The 16068-nt window shown below is 37.0% G+C and overlaps 1 protein-coding gene across 1 annotated transcript; it reads right to left on the reverse strand.

The window, feature by feature from the left end:
- Nucleotides 1-9294: 9294 nt before the first annotated feature.
- On the reverse strand, nt 9295-12940 carry LOC18094953 (beta-glucosidase 12). Its single transcript, XM_024600768.2, has 15 exons — nt 12783-12940; nt 12628-12697; nt 12290-12348; nt 12121-12196; nt 11911-11988; nt 11620-11707; nt 11268-11526; nt 11044-11159; nt 10716-10933; nt 10576-10607; nt 10371-10473; nt 10177-10279; nt 9862-10059; nt 9691-9779; nt 9295-9605 (listed from the first exon to the last, which is right to left on the reverse strand). Exons 1-14 carry the CDS (start codon nt 12858-12860, stop codon nt 9716-9718), a joined length of 1542 nt encoding a protein of 513 aa, XP_024456536.1. The 5' UTR covers nt 12861-12940; the 3' UTR covers nt 9295-9605; nt 9691-9715.
- Between the last annotated feature and the right edge of the window lie 3128 nt (nt 12941-16068).

Genomic DNA, 16068 nt, shown 5'->3' on the forward strand with positions numbered 1-16068 from the left:
ATGTTTTAGCATGCATTTTGGCTTTAATAACCAGTTTATTAAAGTCAAGAGAACATTGGCCAAAATCTCAAAAACAACAAAAATTTTATTTGTTTGTCTTTTAGTATCTGGGGTACAACATTACACATAATACGTATTCCAGATATTAAATTCTTTTTTTTTTGGACACTAGAACGGTTAGGTTTTACCCCATTAAGATAAGAACCTCCTTATTAAGGAGGGCTTTTCTGAAATCTTAGATAGACAGGAGCAACAATTAGAAAACGCTACCAAACCTTAGATTTTGATCAGACAAATAAAACAATGCAGCTTACCTTAGGTAGGACGTATTGGGGGGTGCTAATACCTTCCCTTTACACAACCAGTCTCCGTACCCCATCTCTGAGACCACTTAGGGTTCCTAGTGACCAAAATACTAAGTGGCGACTCTCATTCCAAATTTTACTGATAAGAGACAAGAATTCCTTATCTCTCCACATTTGCCAAATGAACCATACTTTTAACCTTGAGGGTGGTGGACGATCGTTGGGACGCCGCACACGTGCGATAGAATGGCATCTCCGTTGGGGACATTTAGTGGACTAAGCTTTGTTTTTGTCTGATAATCATTTTTTATGTTGTGTTTGTTTTGAGCGTTTTTGTTGTTAATACATTTTGATATTATTTCCAGGCTTTAATTTCTGTACATACATTGCATAAAAATGAGTTCATGCATCATTCGCATTTTGGTATAAGGTACTTTGAAAAACTTCAGGTTAAGTGGGGAACTAGCAGCTTACCTTACGACTCTTAAGTCAAGGTTTAAGTTTGTGTAAACCCCAACTCTTTGCTCAGTGCTTAGATTGGAATGATTGGTCCATATGTCATCCCATTACCTACTAAGCCCCCATATTGTCTTTACGATGGTGATCATTGGGATAACAAAAGACCCTTTTAGAGACTGAATAGCCAACCTACCTTTATCAAGCATGAAAGAATTAAAACTTGCCTTTAGGATGTATGCTCCACAATACTTTGTTTTGCATCAAACATTAAACTTAATCATAAAACATCTGGTTTTCAGGTCGTATAAACGATAAGATGGCCATCATTACATAATTTACTATTATGGAATATGGGCAGAACTTTAAATTATCACAACTGTCAAAAGGAAATTGCTCTAGATGTGATGCAAGGAAACTCCCAACCCTCAAAGACTTGAGCTGCATGGTGAATGATGTGAAAAGAATATTGGTTCATAGTCAAAACATTGATGAGGCGGCATTTGTTGGGAAGTATGGATGACTGCTACAAATTACAAAGATAGAAGTATTAAACCCAGCAATCAATTCATTAATCAGCTTTTGGGATCCCGATTACAGATGTTTCTCCTTTGGAAATGTGGACTTGTGTCCAACTATAGAAGAGTATGGAATGTTGATGGAATTTCCCAAAAATCTGCACAAGGTTTACTTCCCGTTGAAAAGCGACAAAGTGATTCCCGAGTTGGCAAAATTACTGAGAATTCCACATTTGGACAGATATTTAGAGAAGAATGCTAGTGAGTTGAAATGGAAATTACTCAAGGCGGAGCTACAAAGAAAAAAAGCAGAGTATGGATCGGCGGTAAAAAGAGACAGATTGATCGCTCTGGGGATATATGGCCTCATGTTGTTTCCAAGCCTAACAGGGGTGATAAGTCTAGAAACTGCAGCTGTGTTTGTGGAATATGAAAATACTCCTGTCAATCCTGTGGTCGATATACATGATATAAAGGCATGGTCTTTCAGTTCTTTCCTTTTTGTATGAAACAAACCATGACAGTGTCAGAGATTAGAAAAAGGGTAGGCGTGAGCAACGGTTTCTAGGAATTTTCTTTAAGATCTCATACTCTTACTCATTTTCATGTTTATATTCATTCTTATAATTTTTTTTATCAAAACCATCACTCAACAGCAATTTCAAGCAAAGATTAAAAATTGTCTAATTCGAATCAATTTAGCTTAACCAACCCAGAACACTATCTAGTGTCTTAATCATAACTAAAGCTGTAAAACTCAGTTTTGGGCGTGATTTATCTCTATGAAAGGCTAAAACATGGAAATACAACTTTTATGAAGAAACCAACTCAAAATTATTTTGTTTTAAGGCTTAAAATCAACAATCACAATAGCCCTTCCTTTATAGCTAAAATTTTAGACAACGAGGATTTTCATTCCTTGGAAATCCTTTTCAACTTCCAACTTATTTTCATACAAAAACAACATCATCCAAACTCATTTGGCATCATTAAATCACAAATTCAAACCAATTCTAAAGCAAAACATTCAAACAATTTCCCTACCTCTACAATATAGCAAGATTAGACCAAAAATAAGGAAACTCATTCCTTTTGGGATTTCTCCTATTATTATTATTAATACAACAAAATGATGAACTATTCATTTTCTTTCACTTTCCCCTTGTGCGATTAAACATATGTGGCAAACCTTAACAATTAATATTCTTAGATCATTATCACAACAACAATTTCACCCTACTAGTTGGAATCCATGACAATCTTCATTAACTAATCAATTTGCCAAAAATACTTATGGCTAGCTTTAAATATGTTTTATTTTCCAAATTTCTTTCATTTCAATTTCTTCATGGTTCCACCCCATTTATATCCACACAACCAACAAGTTAGCTTTGTATTCATTCAACATGTTCATATAGCAATGTTCCTTACTATTCTTACACAATAATCATTCTTCCCCTCATATAAAGAATACACAATTAATCTATAATAATACTAATAAAAAGAACATATTTTACCATTACATCTTCGATAAAACCTACACCCACACAATTCTAATTTCATCAAAACGTGTATTTAATCAAGCTTAGTACATTTTGCCAAAACTAGAAATAGATTCAAAAGGCAATAATTCATCAACATCTGATTATTGTTTTACACCCAACGGTCAGGCTACATATCATAGAGTTGTGCATACTATAGCTCAAAATCATAATGATCCAATGGTTAGATCTCCCTAGATTTGCATAAAACCGAGCTTACCTGATAATATATTTTTAACTAATGAGAGCCTTGTTGACAAGGAAAATTCAATTTGAGGAAGAAAAGTCCAAAATCAGATGTTTATGGACTCAATTAAATCTTATCTAAGGTTTAATTGAATTTATGGAGGGTTTGATTACAAGAAAAATTGATTTTTAAGTCAATTTAGGCTTTTATTGGAAGAAATTAAAGTTCTGGGGTCCAATTATAATTTTGAAGAGTTGATTTGGTCAAATCAGGGGCTTAATTGCATAATTATTGAAGTTTAATGGCCAATTAGGGACTTGATTGAAACAATCCGAAACCAAGGATCAAACCGGAAAAGGTGCTAAAATCAAGGGATACAATTACAATTTATCTGGGGGCTTGATTACAATATTGTAAAAACATCCAAGGACCAAATCATAAATATCATTTAAAGTTGCAAAACGGTGCCGTTGCCTTGAAACACTATTCACTGTCTTCTTCCAGCCGTTTCAGCAGTAAAGGCCGAGAGACGTTTTCCTGCAGCAACAGTGCCAATTCGCTTCAATTATAGGGCATGTGTCACGGCTGTCATCCCTCTGCAAACCGTTACCAAGCCAGCCGTTGCGAGCTAATGCTTTCTCTGGCATTATAAAATCAGAAGACACAGAGAAAGCAAAGAGAAGAAAAGAGAAGAGGGGGAAGAAGAATAGGGAGGCAGAGCGAGCAGGACAGGAGAAAAGTAAGAGGAGGAAGTGCGAGAGAAAACAGAGAGAGCACGAAAAGAAAAACAGAAAAATGTACGGTGGGAAAGCAGAGAGAGGAGAACAGAGAAGAAGCTGAAGAAAAAAAAGAAAACACAGAGATGGAGAGAAGAAAAAACGGGGGGGTGAAGAACTGAAGAAAAACAAAATAAAAGGGGGGGACGAGCAGAAGAACCCGAGGGAACTGGAGGAAAAGACAGACGCAAACCAGCCGAACAGAGAAAAAAACAGGGGAAGCACACAGAGGGATGAAGACTGGGAACTAACACTAAAAAAAAGGCAGAGAAAAACCAGAAGAAAAAAAGACCCAGCGTTGATCGTCTTCATCGTCCCCAGAACCAGTGACCACCGATCCTGCGCAGCAGTTTCATCGCCATCGTCTTCGTCTGTCTCAGTTACGAGGTAAGCTTCATACATTTCTCTTCACGTTGCTTTTTTTTTTTTTTTGTCATTGCATGCATTTGTTCTCTAATTTTTATGTTTTAGTGTTCAAGTGAATTGTAATTCACTTGAACAGTAGTTGAGCATGCACGCGTGAGGGAACTCACGCGTGCCTCTTTTCTGCCCAGCCAAGTCACTAGCTTCGGCCACTGACCCGGTTAGGCTTGCTGGATCCAGCTAGCATGGCAAAAAAAAAAAAATCTTCAAAAAATCTGTGATTTTCCGCAAATTTTTTTGTTGAATTTTGTTTAGAATTGGTTTGTATTTTTATACCGTAAAGATACATATCCAGTATTAAAGCACCTAGTTTTCGTCAAAACATTAAAAAAATTAAGAAAAAATGTTTTTGTTTTCAAACATTAGGCCAAGTATCTCAAAAAAATAATAATCATATTATCATATAATGAAAATTCAAAAAAATAGGTATTAGCATGCATTTTGGCTATAATAACAAGTTTATTAAATGCACGAAAACTAGGCCAATATTTAAAAAATTCCAAAAAAAATTATTTTGTTTTCTTTTCATATTAAGGATTACACGCTTATACATAAGGCGTAGTCTCGATATTAAAATGATAGTTTTTTTTTTAATTTTAAAACGGTTAGGTTTTTACCCGATAAGATAAGGACCTCCTTACCGAGGAGGACTTTTCTTAAACCATAAACGGACCAACCACTAGAAAACACGACAAGACCTTATATTTTATCAGACAGTAAAACAATGCATCGTACCTTAGGTAGGGCGTATTTGGGGTGCCAATACCTTCCCTTTACGCAACCAGTCCCCGTACCCGATCTCTGAGACCAGTTAGGGTTCCTAGTGATCAAAATACTAGGTGGCGACTCCCATTCTATTTTTCCACTAATAAAAAACAAGAATTACTTGTCTCCCCACATGTTTGCCTGATAAATAACAATTTTGAGAGTGGAAGTTTTCACCGCTACGCCGCACACGTGCAACATAAAGCATGCCCTTTATTTTATCCCAACAAGTCACAATATCATACACAAACATGTTTGGATCTAAAAAAACTAATAAAAATATCAAACAATTAAAATGAAGCATGAGATACCAAATCGAGAAACCAACAACTTAAAACAACCTACATGTTCATGCAACATGGATTCAAAATTGGTTTTCTCAACCTATTTTTATGCATGAACACACACAACAAGCTAAGGATAAATACCCTTGCATTAACATGCATAACTTAAACTAAACCAAAGCTTAAAACAACATTTGTATATGAAAAGAAAACCTTAAACAAAAACTTTAATACAATAAAAACATAAAAAAAACCTTTAAAATAACTATATTAAACCGAAATCAAAGCAACAAAGAGGTAAATGCAACATTGCTTGTTAAGCATTCAAACCTTTTTTTATGCTTCTAAACATAAACATAAACAAAACAAATAACAAAAACAACAAAATCATGCCATAAAGGACCTACTTTTGTGTAAGCCCCGGATAAAACAAAATTTGATAGGACACTGAAATAAATGTTAAGATAAGTAGCTATCTTGAATGGTTACCTGTTCATTATCTTCCCTGATTTTTAGTCGATGGGACAAAACCTAAACTAAAATGATCAACCGACACCCCTCTACAACCGGGTATGGCTCGTTCAGGCCGACTGACAACATAGCGGCCCCGCATACTGGCCTAAAGTAGCCACCTCAGGCAGCCTTGAACTGTCACATTTGACAGTTCATGGTGCCTATTTGAACCAACGACTGGAATCCTTCCCAACCGAATCAAGGGCTGAAATTTATCCATTGTGTAGACAAGATTATCCTTTTATAACTCCTATAAATAGGAGTGGATTTTACGGCATGAGGATGAAGAAAATCGAGTCCAAATTTGGCCAAAAACCAACCTCCCCTGTTTTTTCAGCCGAAGTTTCTCTTTGTTCTTTCCCTCTTACCATTGGCCACCACCACTCTCATCATCGGTTTGACCACCACCATTTCCATCGTAAGCCGCCCCCTGAACACTTTTCATTTAGCAACAACGGTCGCAACTCTCTCTCTTCTATTTCCTCTCCTCCCTCTCCCCATTGCAGATTTTCTTCTTCTTCTTTTTCTTTCTCTGTCGTCCACCGCCAAACTCCACCGTTGCCACCGCTAGCACCTTGTCTCCCTTCACGGCTAGACCATCGCCACGCCAAGTAGCCTTCTTCTTCTTTTTCTTCTTCATTCTCTGTTCACAGCGTGAATAGTAAACCTGAATTATAATTCACGTCCTACTGTTCACGCATGAACAGTGGGCGTGAATTATATTCACGTCCACTGTTCATGCACTGAACTTTGGACCGGGCCCGGCCCGGCCTAGATCAATAAAAGAAACGGAAAGAAAAAGGAAAATTTTGTTGGGCCGAGATCGTACCAATCCTTTTTTGGGCCGAGATGGGCCCAATATTTCTTGGGCCAGCCCAGCCCATATATTTAATATATATTTATTTATAATATAATATATATTATAATATTATATTATTAGAAAAAACAAAAAAAAACACAAAAATCCTTTTAAAAAAATTATGAGTTTCTCAAATGTTTTCCTGCCAATTTTGTTTAATATTAGGCTATAAATTTACACTGTAAGATACAAACTTAGTATTAAAATACTCGGCTTTCTTAGAAATATTTCTAAAAAAATTATCAAAAATTTTCAAAACTTTTAAATTAATTTCATTTTCTCAAAAAACAAAAAAAAATATTTTGTTTTCATGCATACAGTTGAATCCTAAAATTTTTCCAAGCATATCTTCTTAAAAAGACAAAAAAAAAATGCATCTTTCTTATGTTTTAAAAACCAAAAAAAAAAAAATGGATATCATAACTAATTTATGATCATCCATTAGGGTTTGGCAAAAATATCAAAAACTTTTTACCAATCATTTTCTTTATTAGGGTCTAGATATAGACTTTAATATTTGTGGGGTGTAAAAACTACATGATAGAGTACACCTCAGTATTAAAAATACAAAGTGTAAAATAAATGCAATGCTAAAATTTGGACTTTAGAACAATTAGGACTGCATCCGATGAGGTAGAGACTCTCTCACGAAGGGAGATCTGCCTTAGAACTTAGAAAAGACCAACGAATAGAAACCCGACCTAGAAAAACAATCTAACAACAATGAAGCTTATCTTAGGTAGGGTGCACTGGGCGTGATGCGTCTACCCCTCGTACAACCAATCAATTACTCAGACTCTCGTAGACCATAGGTTCCTAGTGACCATAGTACTAGATGGTGACTCCTAAACCTTAATCATAATTTTATGATTAAATCCAAAAAACCTTCCCAATACACCACACCTCATTAAGAGGCATAATAAAGCCTCGCCGTCGCTGATGAAGTCGCGCCGAACACCCCGCGACAGGATGGCGACTCCACTGGGGAAAGCCTTGTCTGGTTGGACTGAGAAAAGGAATAATATTGAATTATTAGAAAAGAGATGGGTTAGTTAAAATAAAATAAAATTGAATAGTATTGAATTATTAGAAAAGAAAATTGAGAGAAAGATTTTTCGCATGGTATTTTAAATGCGGACTGAGAAAAGGCATCTGGTTAAATGAAAAGGATACCCAAACTTAACATAAGTGTGTTTTAGTAAATATGGATAGATTTCCTATATAAATAGCAAGCAAAATTATGTAGAAAATACCTAGGATGGCCGAATGAAAGAAAAGAGAGGGAGAGAGAGTACCTTGAGAGTAGAACTCAAATGGCCATATCTATGTATTTCATCATTTGATCGGGCTGGATTTTGGACAGATTATGATCCTCACCACCCTCTAACATCTGATCATTGGGATCGAAAGGCTATGGTTTTGTGTGAGAGATATAGCCCTCGTACAGTTCAAGAAAACATTGTCTACAGGCCAGTCATGGTCACTGGCGGTTTACTCTTTCATCAACCGTTGGATCCTGCTCAGTTTTGGATATGTTGGTCATATTGAGGAGATCTTTATTTTCAATGGTGGAGATCGGGATTAAAGACTCCAAAGAGAAGTTATTCATTGATGAACAATATATTATCAATTTTCAAGTCAGTTTGGTTTTGTTTCGATCTAGAACGATCAATCCGTTAACATGCTTTTCTTTTTTAGTATGTGTCGCATGACATAATGGTGGTTACCATCACCGGTTGGATTTGATTAGTTCTGATTAAGTGAGGAGAAACTTTAACCTTTCTGAAACGTTTTTGTTTAAATTAAGTTAGCAAGAATGAAAAAAATAGAAAGTGTGGTGGTTTGATTCGTGTCACCCGACTTTCAGCTGAGATGAGGGCACCCAAATGATAAAATTTAAGATTGAGTTCTTACAAATATTGTAGGTATGGATGTTATCTTTTAAACAAAATTGACCTCGCGTAATTTGTAGTTATATAACTCTAGATATGGACTGAAAATGGAAGAAGAGCCAAACTGTCTCCTACTGGACAGATTGTGTTGAGTACTATAACGAATAATTTCAAGGGTGTTAAGGGCAAAATTGAGCTTTCTATCCTTCAGTAGCATTGTATAACCGTGTCTTACCTTTCCAAGGAGTCAAGCCATAGTTAAAACCGAAGTCTATAACTTTACTTACGAATAAAATGGTAAACAGTGTTCTCGAAAGAAAATTGATCTAGGAAGTGTAATGTGGTAGTTGAAGGAAAATAATCGGAAAATGAAATTAAAACATGGTGATGAATTCATGTGAATGAGATTGCAATAGTATGAGAATGCACATTATGATAAAATTATAAGAGCGTACTGATTGTATCTCTTGATTCTCGAACAGAAGAGATGTCTGGAGCAGGGTCATCAGTAGTTAAAGGGACTCGGTCGATTGGGGAAACAGATAGGTGCATTGCACCTTGTCTTTTCAATTTGTGTAAACTTATTGATAAATTTAATAATTTATTATTTTATTGCTTTGATAAATATTGGAATGAATATGAGTACCTTACATATATTGATGTGTATCAACTAGTTATGATATAATTGGAATGGATACGAGTAGCTTACGTACATTCCAAGAATTCTAGTGAAAAGGATTATGCATGAATAGAAGTATCCTTGAAAATAGTAGCGGAAAAAGAAATTGCGCAGAGCAAGTTATTATTTAATATCGAATTTGATTGATAACCAATCAATACATATAAAAAATAAAAAAATACAAATAAATATTATTATTACAACAAGAACAGCATCGATCCTAGACGAAAATGTGAGAATAAATTCGAAGACAAAGATCCACTGATGTCCATAAACTAGAAGGACGCAAACATGGAATAGAATTTATCAGACGTGGAAACCTAACTTGCTGCAACAAAGTTTGGCTTCAGCGTTTGGTGCTATTCTGATGTGGTTTCAAGTAGGTCTTGATCATACGAAAAGGACTCCTGCATTGTTAATAAATTAGTTTGTTGAGCATGAAAAATGAATACAATAAAATTAGTAGTTATGGAAGATGATATACAATAATACCTTATTATATATTTCATGCCATTGTTTATTCAATTCTCGACTTCTTACGGCTACGAGCTGATCCCTCCTCCATTCGAGATTTTGATTTTCTGTTATTGCAATCATTTGTGTTATGAGAAATGTTGAGAGGTTTTTTTGATAATAATAAGAGGAGATGAAAAGAGGCCTTACATGTTATCGTTGAGTTGAGTACTTTCGTCCTTCTTCAGAAATTGCTTAAACCACTTCACAGAATTTTTGGCATATCGTTTCAAGTTGTTTTCGTAGTCAATGTAGAAGAGACCAAACCTTGAACTATAACCGGATCCCCATTCAAAATCATCCAAGAATGACCAAGCAAAAAACCCCTTGACATCGACACCATGGTCACTGCAAAAGTCAAGTTTTTAGAGCAGATCAGACTGAGAAAGAAATTCCTTTTAAAATAAAAACTAGTACTGTTTGAAAAAGGAAGCGAGAACATGAATTTGGAAAGAAGAAACTCACTTGATAGATCTCAGAACATTGTGGAAAATGTCTTTATAATATTGCTCTCTTATGGCATCATTGAGGGCTTCCTCTAATGACGAGGAATTCACGTCATCAACTCCTAATTAAAAAAAAAACCAACAAATCAGTAAATCAGAGCTTCTTGACAACTATAACCATAAACACACGAGGGTTGTTAACTCTGTTCTTACCATTTTCAGTGATATATATTGTTGGATTTTCATACGCATCCTTTATGTAATTCAAGAGATGACGAATACCTTCGGGATAAATATAAAGCCAACTTGAACCCGCCTGCGAATTTGATTTATATATCTCAATACCAAGGGGAAAAAAGAAAGATTCTACATATCAATTACTAATTTGTTGAAACGAAGAATGAAGAATCACATTCACCTGTGGGCCTATTGGGATTCCATTTCTCTCCCCTGTACGTAAAATAATATATATCAACATAAGTGAGAAAGTACTGTAGAGTATTCTTCTTACTCTGAGAGTTTTTTATCATTTAATTAACAAGTAAATAAATATTTCACCTGGCCAGTTAACACGAGCATCTTCCATAAACCCAATATTTTTATAGTTAACATCCTCAACATTCTGAGCATAGTATGTAGTGTAGTAATTGACCCCAATAAAGTCATAAGATCCTCTCAGCATCTTGGATTCCTCCTCACTGAATCTAGGCAATCTTCCTCCAACGTAGTCGTGCATATTCTGTGGATAGTCACCTTTAGTTAGAGGATCCATGTACCTGCCAAAAACATAGAATTTAAGATCCTGGTTTCTTCTCCATAGAATTTAAGAATCCAAATTAATGTTTCAAATTATTAGATTATCCAAATCAGCTAGCAAAATGCTTACCATCCAAGCATAAAATCAAGGCTTCGTTCAGTTGCCACCCGATCACTTTCACTAGTTGAGTAAGGTTCAAACCAATGAGAAACGAGGGTTATCCCAATTTTACCTCCTTGACACGTCTGACGAGATTTTGTCAATGATAAAATTAGCAGTCACACAGAAAACTTTGGTGAAAAATGTTATGAAACGAACCACAAATTATAGCTTTAGCTTTAGCTTCTGCAAACCTGATACTTTTCCTTGTATACTTTCACAGCCGTTGCATGAGCAAGCAATAGATGATGGGTTACAATGTAAACCTCGGTGGCGCCAGAGATTTTGGGTTGGCCTGGATAATTCTCCAAAGTTGAAATTCTGCCGGGTGCCAATGTGCCCGTGTCATAACCATTGACGCTAAACATAAAAGGCTCATTTAAAGTGATCCAGTGCTTCACTCGGTCTCCAAATCTTTGAAAGCAAAGCTCCACGAAGTCTCGGAAATCGATTCTATATGAGTTTTGAAATTATTAGATTCAAGCATGGAGGATTTAAATTAAAGTGAGATGTTTATATAATCTGAATACAAAAACGATTACTTACAAAATATTAGGGCTCAAGAAACCACCATATTTGTCCTCGATTGCTTGTGGAGTGTCCCAATGAAAGAGAGTTACATAAGGCTGTATACCTGTACATTTCAAAGCAAAAATAATATGAGAAAACTAAAGTGTGAAACGTTTTGTATGAGAGTTTGGAAAATGCTTTTCAAATTTTCGAAATTCAAGCAAAGTAAGATTGCCCCTGCATTTACCATGGCCACTTCAAGATTCTTATTTAGTCGGTAACATTATTATGAAACACAGTCATCGAGGAAAAGGAAAGGGTTATAACCATTTTTTATGAGCTCATCGATGAGATTGTTGTAAAACTGGATCCCTTCTTCGTTTATTCCAGCACTTAGTCTGCCATCTGATGAATTCAATTCGATGATTGAAAAGTCAAAGTAAGGAAAAATGTGGGACTTCAAAAGTCAAGACGCGTCCCATCCTCGTGAATTAAAAAGGAATGAGATGTAGGGTAAAAACAAAAGAAAACACTTACGTGGTAATACCCTAGACCAAGAAATAGAGAATCTGAAAGCATCCATTCCCATTCCCCTCATTCTTTGCACATCTTCCTATAACATTTTGTGTGTAAAATATATCAACAAGTGTAATGGTGATCAGATCCACAAAAGGCAACTAAGAGAAAAATAAGATGAACATCGTACCTTATAGCGATTATAGAAATCAACTGCCACCTTTGCATTGCTGTGGTCACTTATCCTCTCTGCAAATTTTCATAATTTGGGCTTAAATTCCTTTGAATTTATATTATTTGATAAAAATCATATTTACATCTTTAATTTGCACGCACTTTCTCCCCCTAACCCCAAAAGTCACCTTCTTTCTTTCCTTTTTCTCTCTTCTTTTGGATTTAATAGACAAAATACACTATGGTTTTAGGCAGGCCATCAACATGCTGGCAGATGACTCCTTGAGAGATTTATATTCGTTGTTTTAGTTAGGAAAGCATTGTAACGAACTCCTGCATTGAATAAAGAGATACCTGGATGCTCCTCGATGAAGGTGTCCCATATATTCGGCCCTTTACCTCTCCTGTTTGTTTCACCTTCAAACTGCATATAATTTAAACGTTATCAGAGAACAAACAATTGAGGCGTTTCTCTCTTTCGACCAGAGTACTTGAAGCAATGGTTGTACCTGGTAAGCTGACGAAGAAGATCCAAAAACGAAACCATCTGGGAAAGAATTACGACTCAACTGGGCAATACTTCCCATGATATACACTAAGTCTTTGTTGAACAGCCTTGCAGAAGAGCAATAAAAGCTTGAGCAGCACTAAAGATTGTTGGGTGATCAGAATAAGAATGTAGTGAGATAGCAGTGAAAAATAAATAAATGAACGTATGAAGTATGGATTTTGTAAGAACATCGACATGCCAGAGCCTATTTATAGGCATCATTTTGAAAGGTTTTTCTCAACAACCAAGAAGGATAATTGTGGTCAATTATAATTATTTGTGTCAATTGACCGATCAATGAAAATTCAATTTGGAACTTCTAATTGGATAAGGATATTTGTCATTTGAGGAATTCATGGTGTTGAAACAAGCTCCAAACTTAAGATTCCGTGCTCTAATTGCACTGTGAAGCCTAGCAATTGTACTTGAAGCTTGCTGAGAAAATTCAGCTACCGGATCGTCAACATAAGAATTGTCAACGACATTAATTTTCTTGTCTGATGGCAATGAAGCCAAGCGAAAGTTGACGGGTTTCCAGCCCAAGAAGAGTTTTTAAATGATATGTTGACCTTTCGCATTCAGACATGAAGGATATTCTGAGCTACAAAAAAACATTACCAATCACTTGCTAGAAATTTTGCATGAAACAATTTTCATTTCTTTACGCTGAATTAGCCAAGTCAAGCACAATACATGATCTTTAACCAAAAGCCTAGGAGAGTAACCAATTACGATCAATCTCTAAGATGACCTTTCTTCAATCCCAAACTGTTAACCATCTCTAAATCGTGCAAGAAATGCTTTGAAGCAGTCATCAGCCTGGAATTCATTTGGCTTTGAAGCCATCAACTAGTCATCAGCCTGGAATTCAATTTTACAGCTGTCAATTGAGAAATAATTAGGAGGCTTAACCTAATAGTTAGCCAACCCTTTCTATATATATGAGTAGGGCAATATACAATAGTAAAGGTGGAGATTACCACATAAGAATATGACTACAATATTTCCTATATAGTTACATTCTATAATACGCCCCCTCAAGCTGAGGGTGGAGGATCAACCCGAAGCTTGAATCTAAAAACAGTAAACGAAGAAGCAGGAAGTGGCTTAGTGAAGACATCGGCAAGTTGATCCCGAGAGGAAATAAAACGAATCTGAATCTCCTTTTTCGCAACTCTATCTCGGACAAAATGATAATCAATCTCAATATGTTTTGTGCGAGCATGAAATACAGGGTTGGCGGACAAATACGTGGCACCAAGGTTGTCACACCAGATAATAGGGGCAGAAGCAGTCGGAATCTGAAGATCTGTTAACAAGTACTGAAGCCAGATAACTTCAGCCGTGCCATCGGCTAAGGCTTTGTACTCAGCTTCCGTCGAAGAACGAGCAACAGTGCGTTGCTTACTCGATTTTCACGAAATTGGCGTCTGACCAAAGAACACAAGGTAACCACCTGTAGACTTTCTATCCTCAATACTACCTGCCCAATCTGCATCTGTAAAACCATGTAAAGCAAAGGAAGAGCTGCGAGTAATATGTAAACCATGTGATGTCGTACCACGAAGATAACGCAAGATGCGTTTCACGGCGGCCCAATGAGATTCTGTAGGAGCATGCATAAACTGACAGACCCGGTTAACAGCAAAGCAAATATCCGGGCGTGTGAAAGTGAGGTATTGGAGGGCACCAACAAGTTGCCGAAAACGAGTAGCATCAGAAAACAATGGATCCGGCATAATGGTGGCTTTGGATGCCGAAATAGGAGTATCAACTGGTTTACAGGATAACATACCAGCTCGTGTGAGGATGTCAAGTGTATACTTATGTTGGCAAAGCATAAGTCCCAGACCAGTACATTGTACTTCAATACCCAAAAAATAATGAACATCACCCAAATCTCGAAGTTTAAATTCTGAGCTCAGTAGCTGAATGAGGCGTTGTAGCAGAATAGCATTATTACCCGTAAGCAGAATATCATCAACATAAACCAAAAGATAACAAATATCGCTACCAACCGAGAAGATAAACAATGAGGTATCCACTTTAGAAGCATGAAAACCAATGGATAATAGGAAGTCATTGAGACGAGTGTACCAAGCCCGCGGAGCCTGTTTTAACCCATATAGAGATTTATGCAATCGACATACATGACCTGGGAGAGCAGTATCAACAAAACCTGGAGGTTGTTTCATGTAAACCTCTTCATCAAGGACTCCATTGAGAAATGCATTATGAATGTCAAGCTGATGAATTTTCCAACCACTCGAAACTGCAATGGAGAACACTAAGCGTACCATTGCCTGTTTGATAACAGGACTAAAAGTTTCTGAGTAATCAATACCTTCTTGCTGAGTGAAGCCCCTAGCAACCAGGCGCGCCTTATACCTCTCAATGCTACCATCAGATCGGCGTTTAATTTTGTAGACCCATCGGCTACCAATAACATTCATGGACGGATGAAACGGCACTAAGGTCCATGTTCTGTTTGCACGTAAGGCCTGAATTTCCTCACGCATAGCATTATGCCACGCCTCATATCTGTTAGCATCAGAAAAAATAAGAGGCTCATGCGAGGGAGGAGAAGCTAACCGACTGAAGGAGGCAGCAGAGGTGGCTGCCGTGGTGGTGGTCAGTGCTGTCTTGGGCTGTCTCGGACGAAGAACCATGGGGTGTTTAGGAGCAGCCGGACATGGAGTAGCAGAACCTGTACCTGGAATGTGCTGAAGAGGATAAGAGGAGAGATCAACACAAAATTGCAGACCAGGAGGTGAAGCCGGGGAGGTGCTGGGTGGTGCCGCTACTGAATCCTGCAATTCAGAACCTGTTCCTGCACAATAATCATTGGAAAGACAAGCACGTGGTGACAGTATGGCTGTGTGGGGTGGTGAGGCAGTGTCAGCTGAATCAACGGGCAAGGGGGCAAGCTGGGGAGGTGCGGCAAGGGGCAAAGGTGAGTTGTGTGTTCTGCCGATTTGGGAAGGAATAGGCTGAAAACAGGAAGGGGGGTGCAAGGATGGAAGATAGGTAGGTGGAGTGGGGGGAACCGGGGGTGTTGTTACCTGTTCAGACTTTTTAAAAGGAAAGACATGTTCATGAAAATGGACATGACGGGAGACATAGACACGACCAGACTCTAAATCAAGACACCGATAACCAAGATGAGACGAGCTATAGCCTAAAAACACACAAGGAGACGACCGAAAATCTAATTTATGAGCATGATATGGACGTAAAAATGGAAA

This window comes from Populus trichocarpa, chromosome 1 (assembly GCF_000002775.5).
Source record: "Populus trichocarpa isolate Nisqually-1 chromosome 1, P.trichocarpa_v4.1, whole genome shotgun sequence".
Taxonomy (NCBI): Eukaryota; Viridiplantae; Streptophyta; class Magnoliopsida; order Malpighiales; family Salicaceae; genus Populus; species Populus trichocarpa.

Bases quoted from the DNA above. Each gene is read 5' to 3' on its own strand.
- LOC18094953 (XM_024600768.2), bottom strand. From the start codon at position 12,860: ATGGGAAGTATTGCCCAGTTGAGTCGTAATTCTTTCCCAGATGGTTTC. The intron at 12,349-12,627 runs GTATCTCTTTAT...GAAAATTTGCAG, and splicing joins CTTCATCGAGGAGCATCCAG to AGAGGATAAGTGACCACAGC. The intron at 10,280-10,370 runs GTAAGAACAGAG...TTTTTTAATTAG, and splicing joins AATATATATCACTGAAAATG to GAGTTGATGACGTGAATTCC.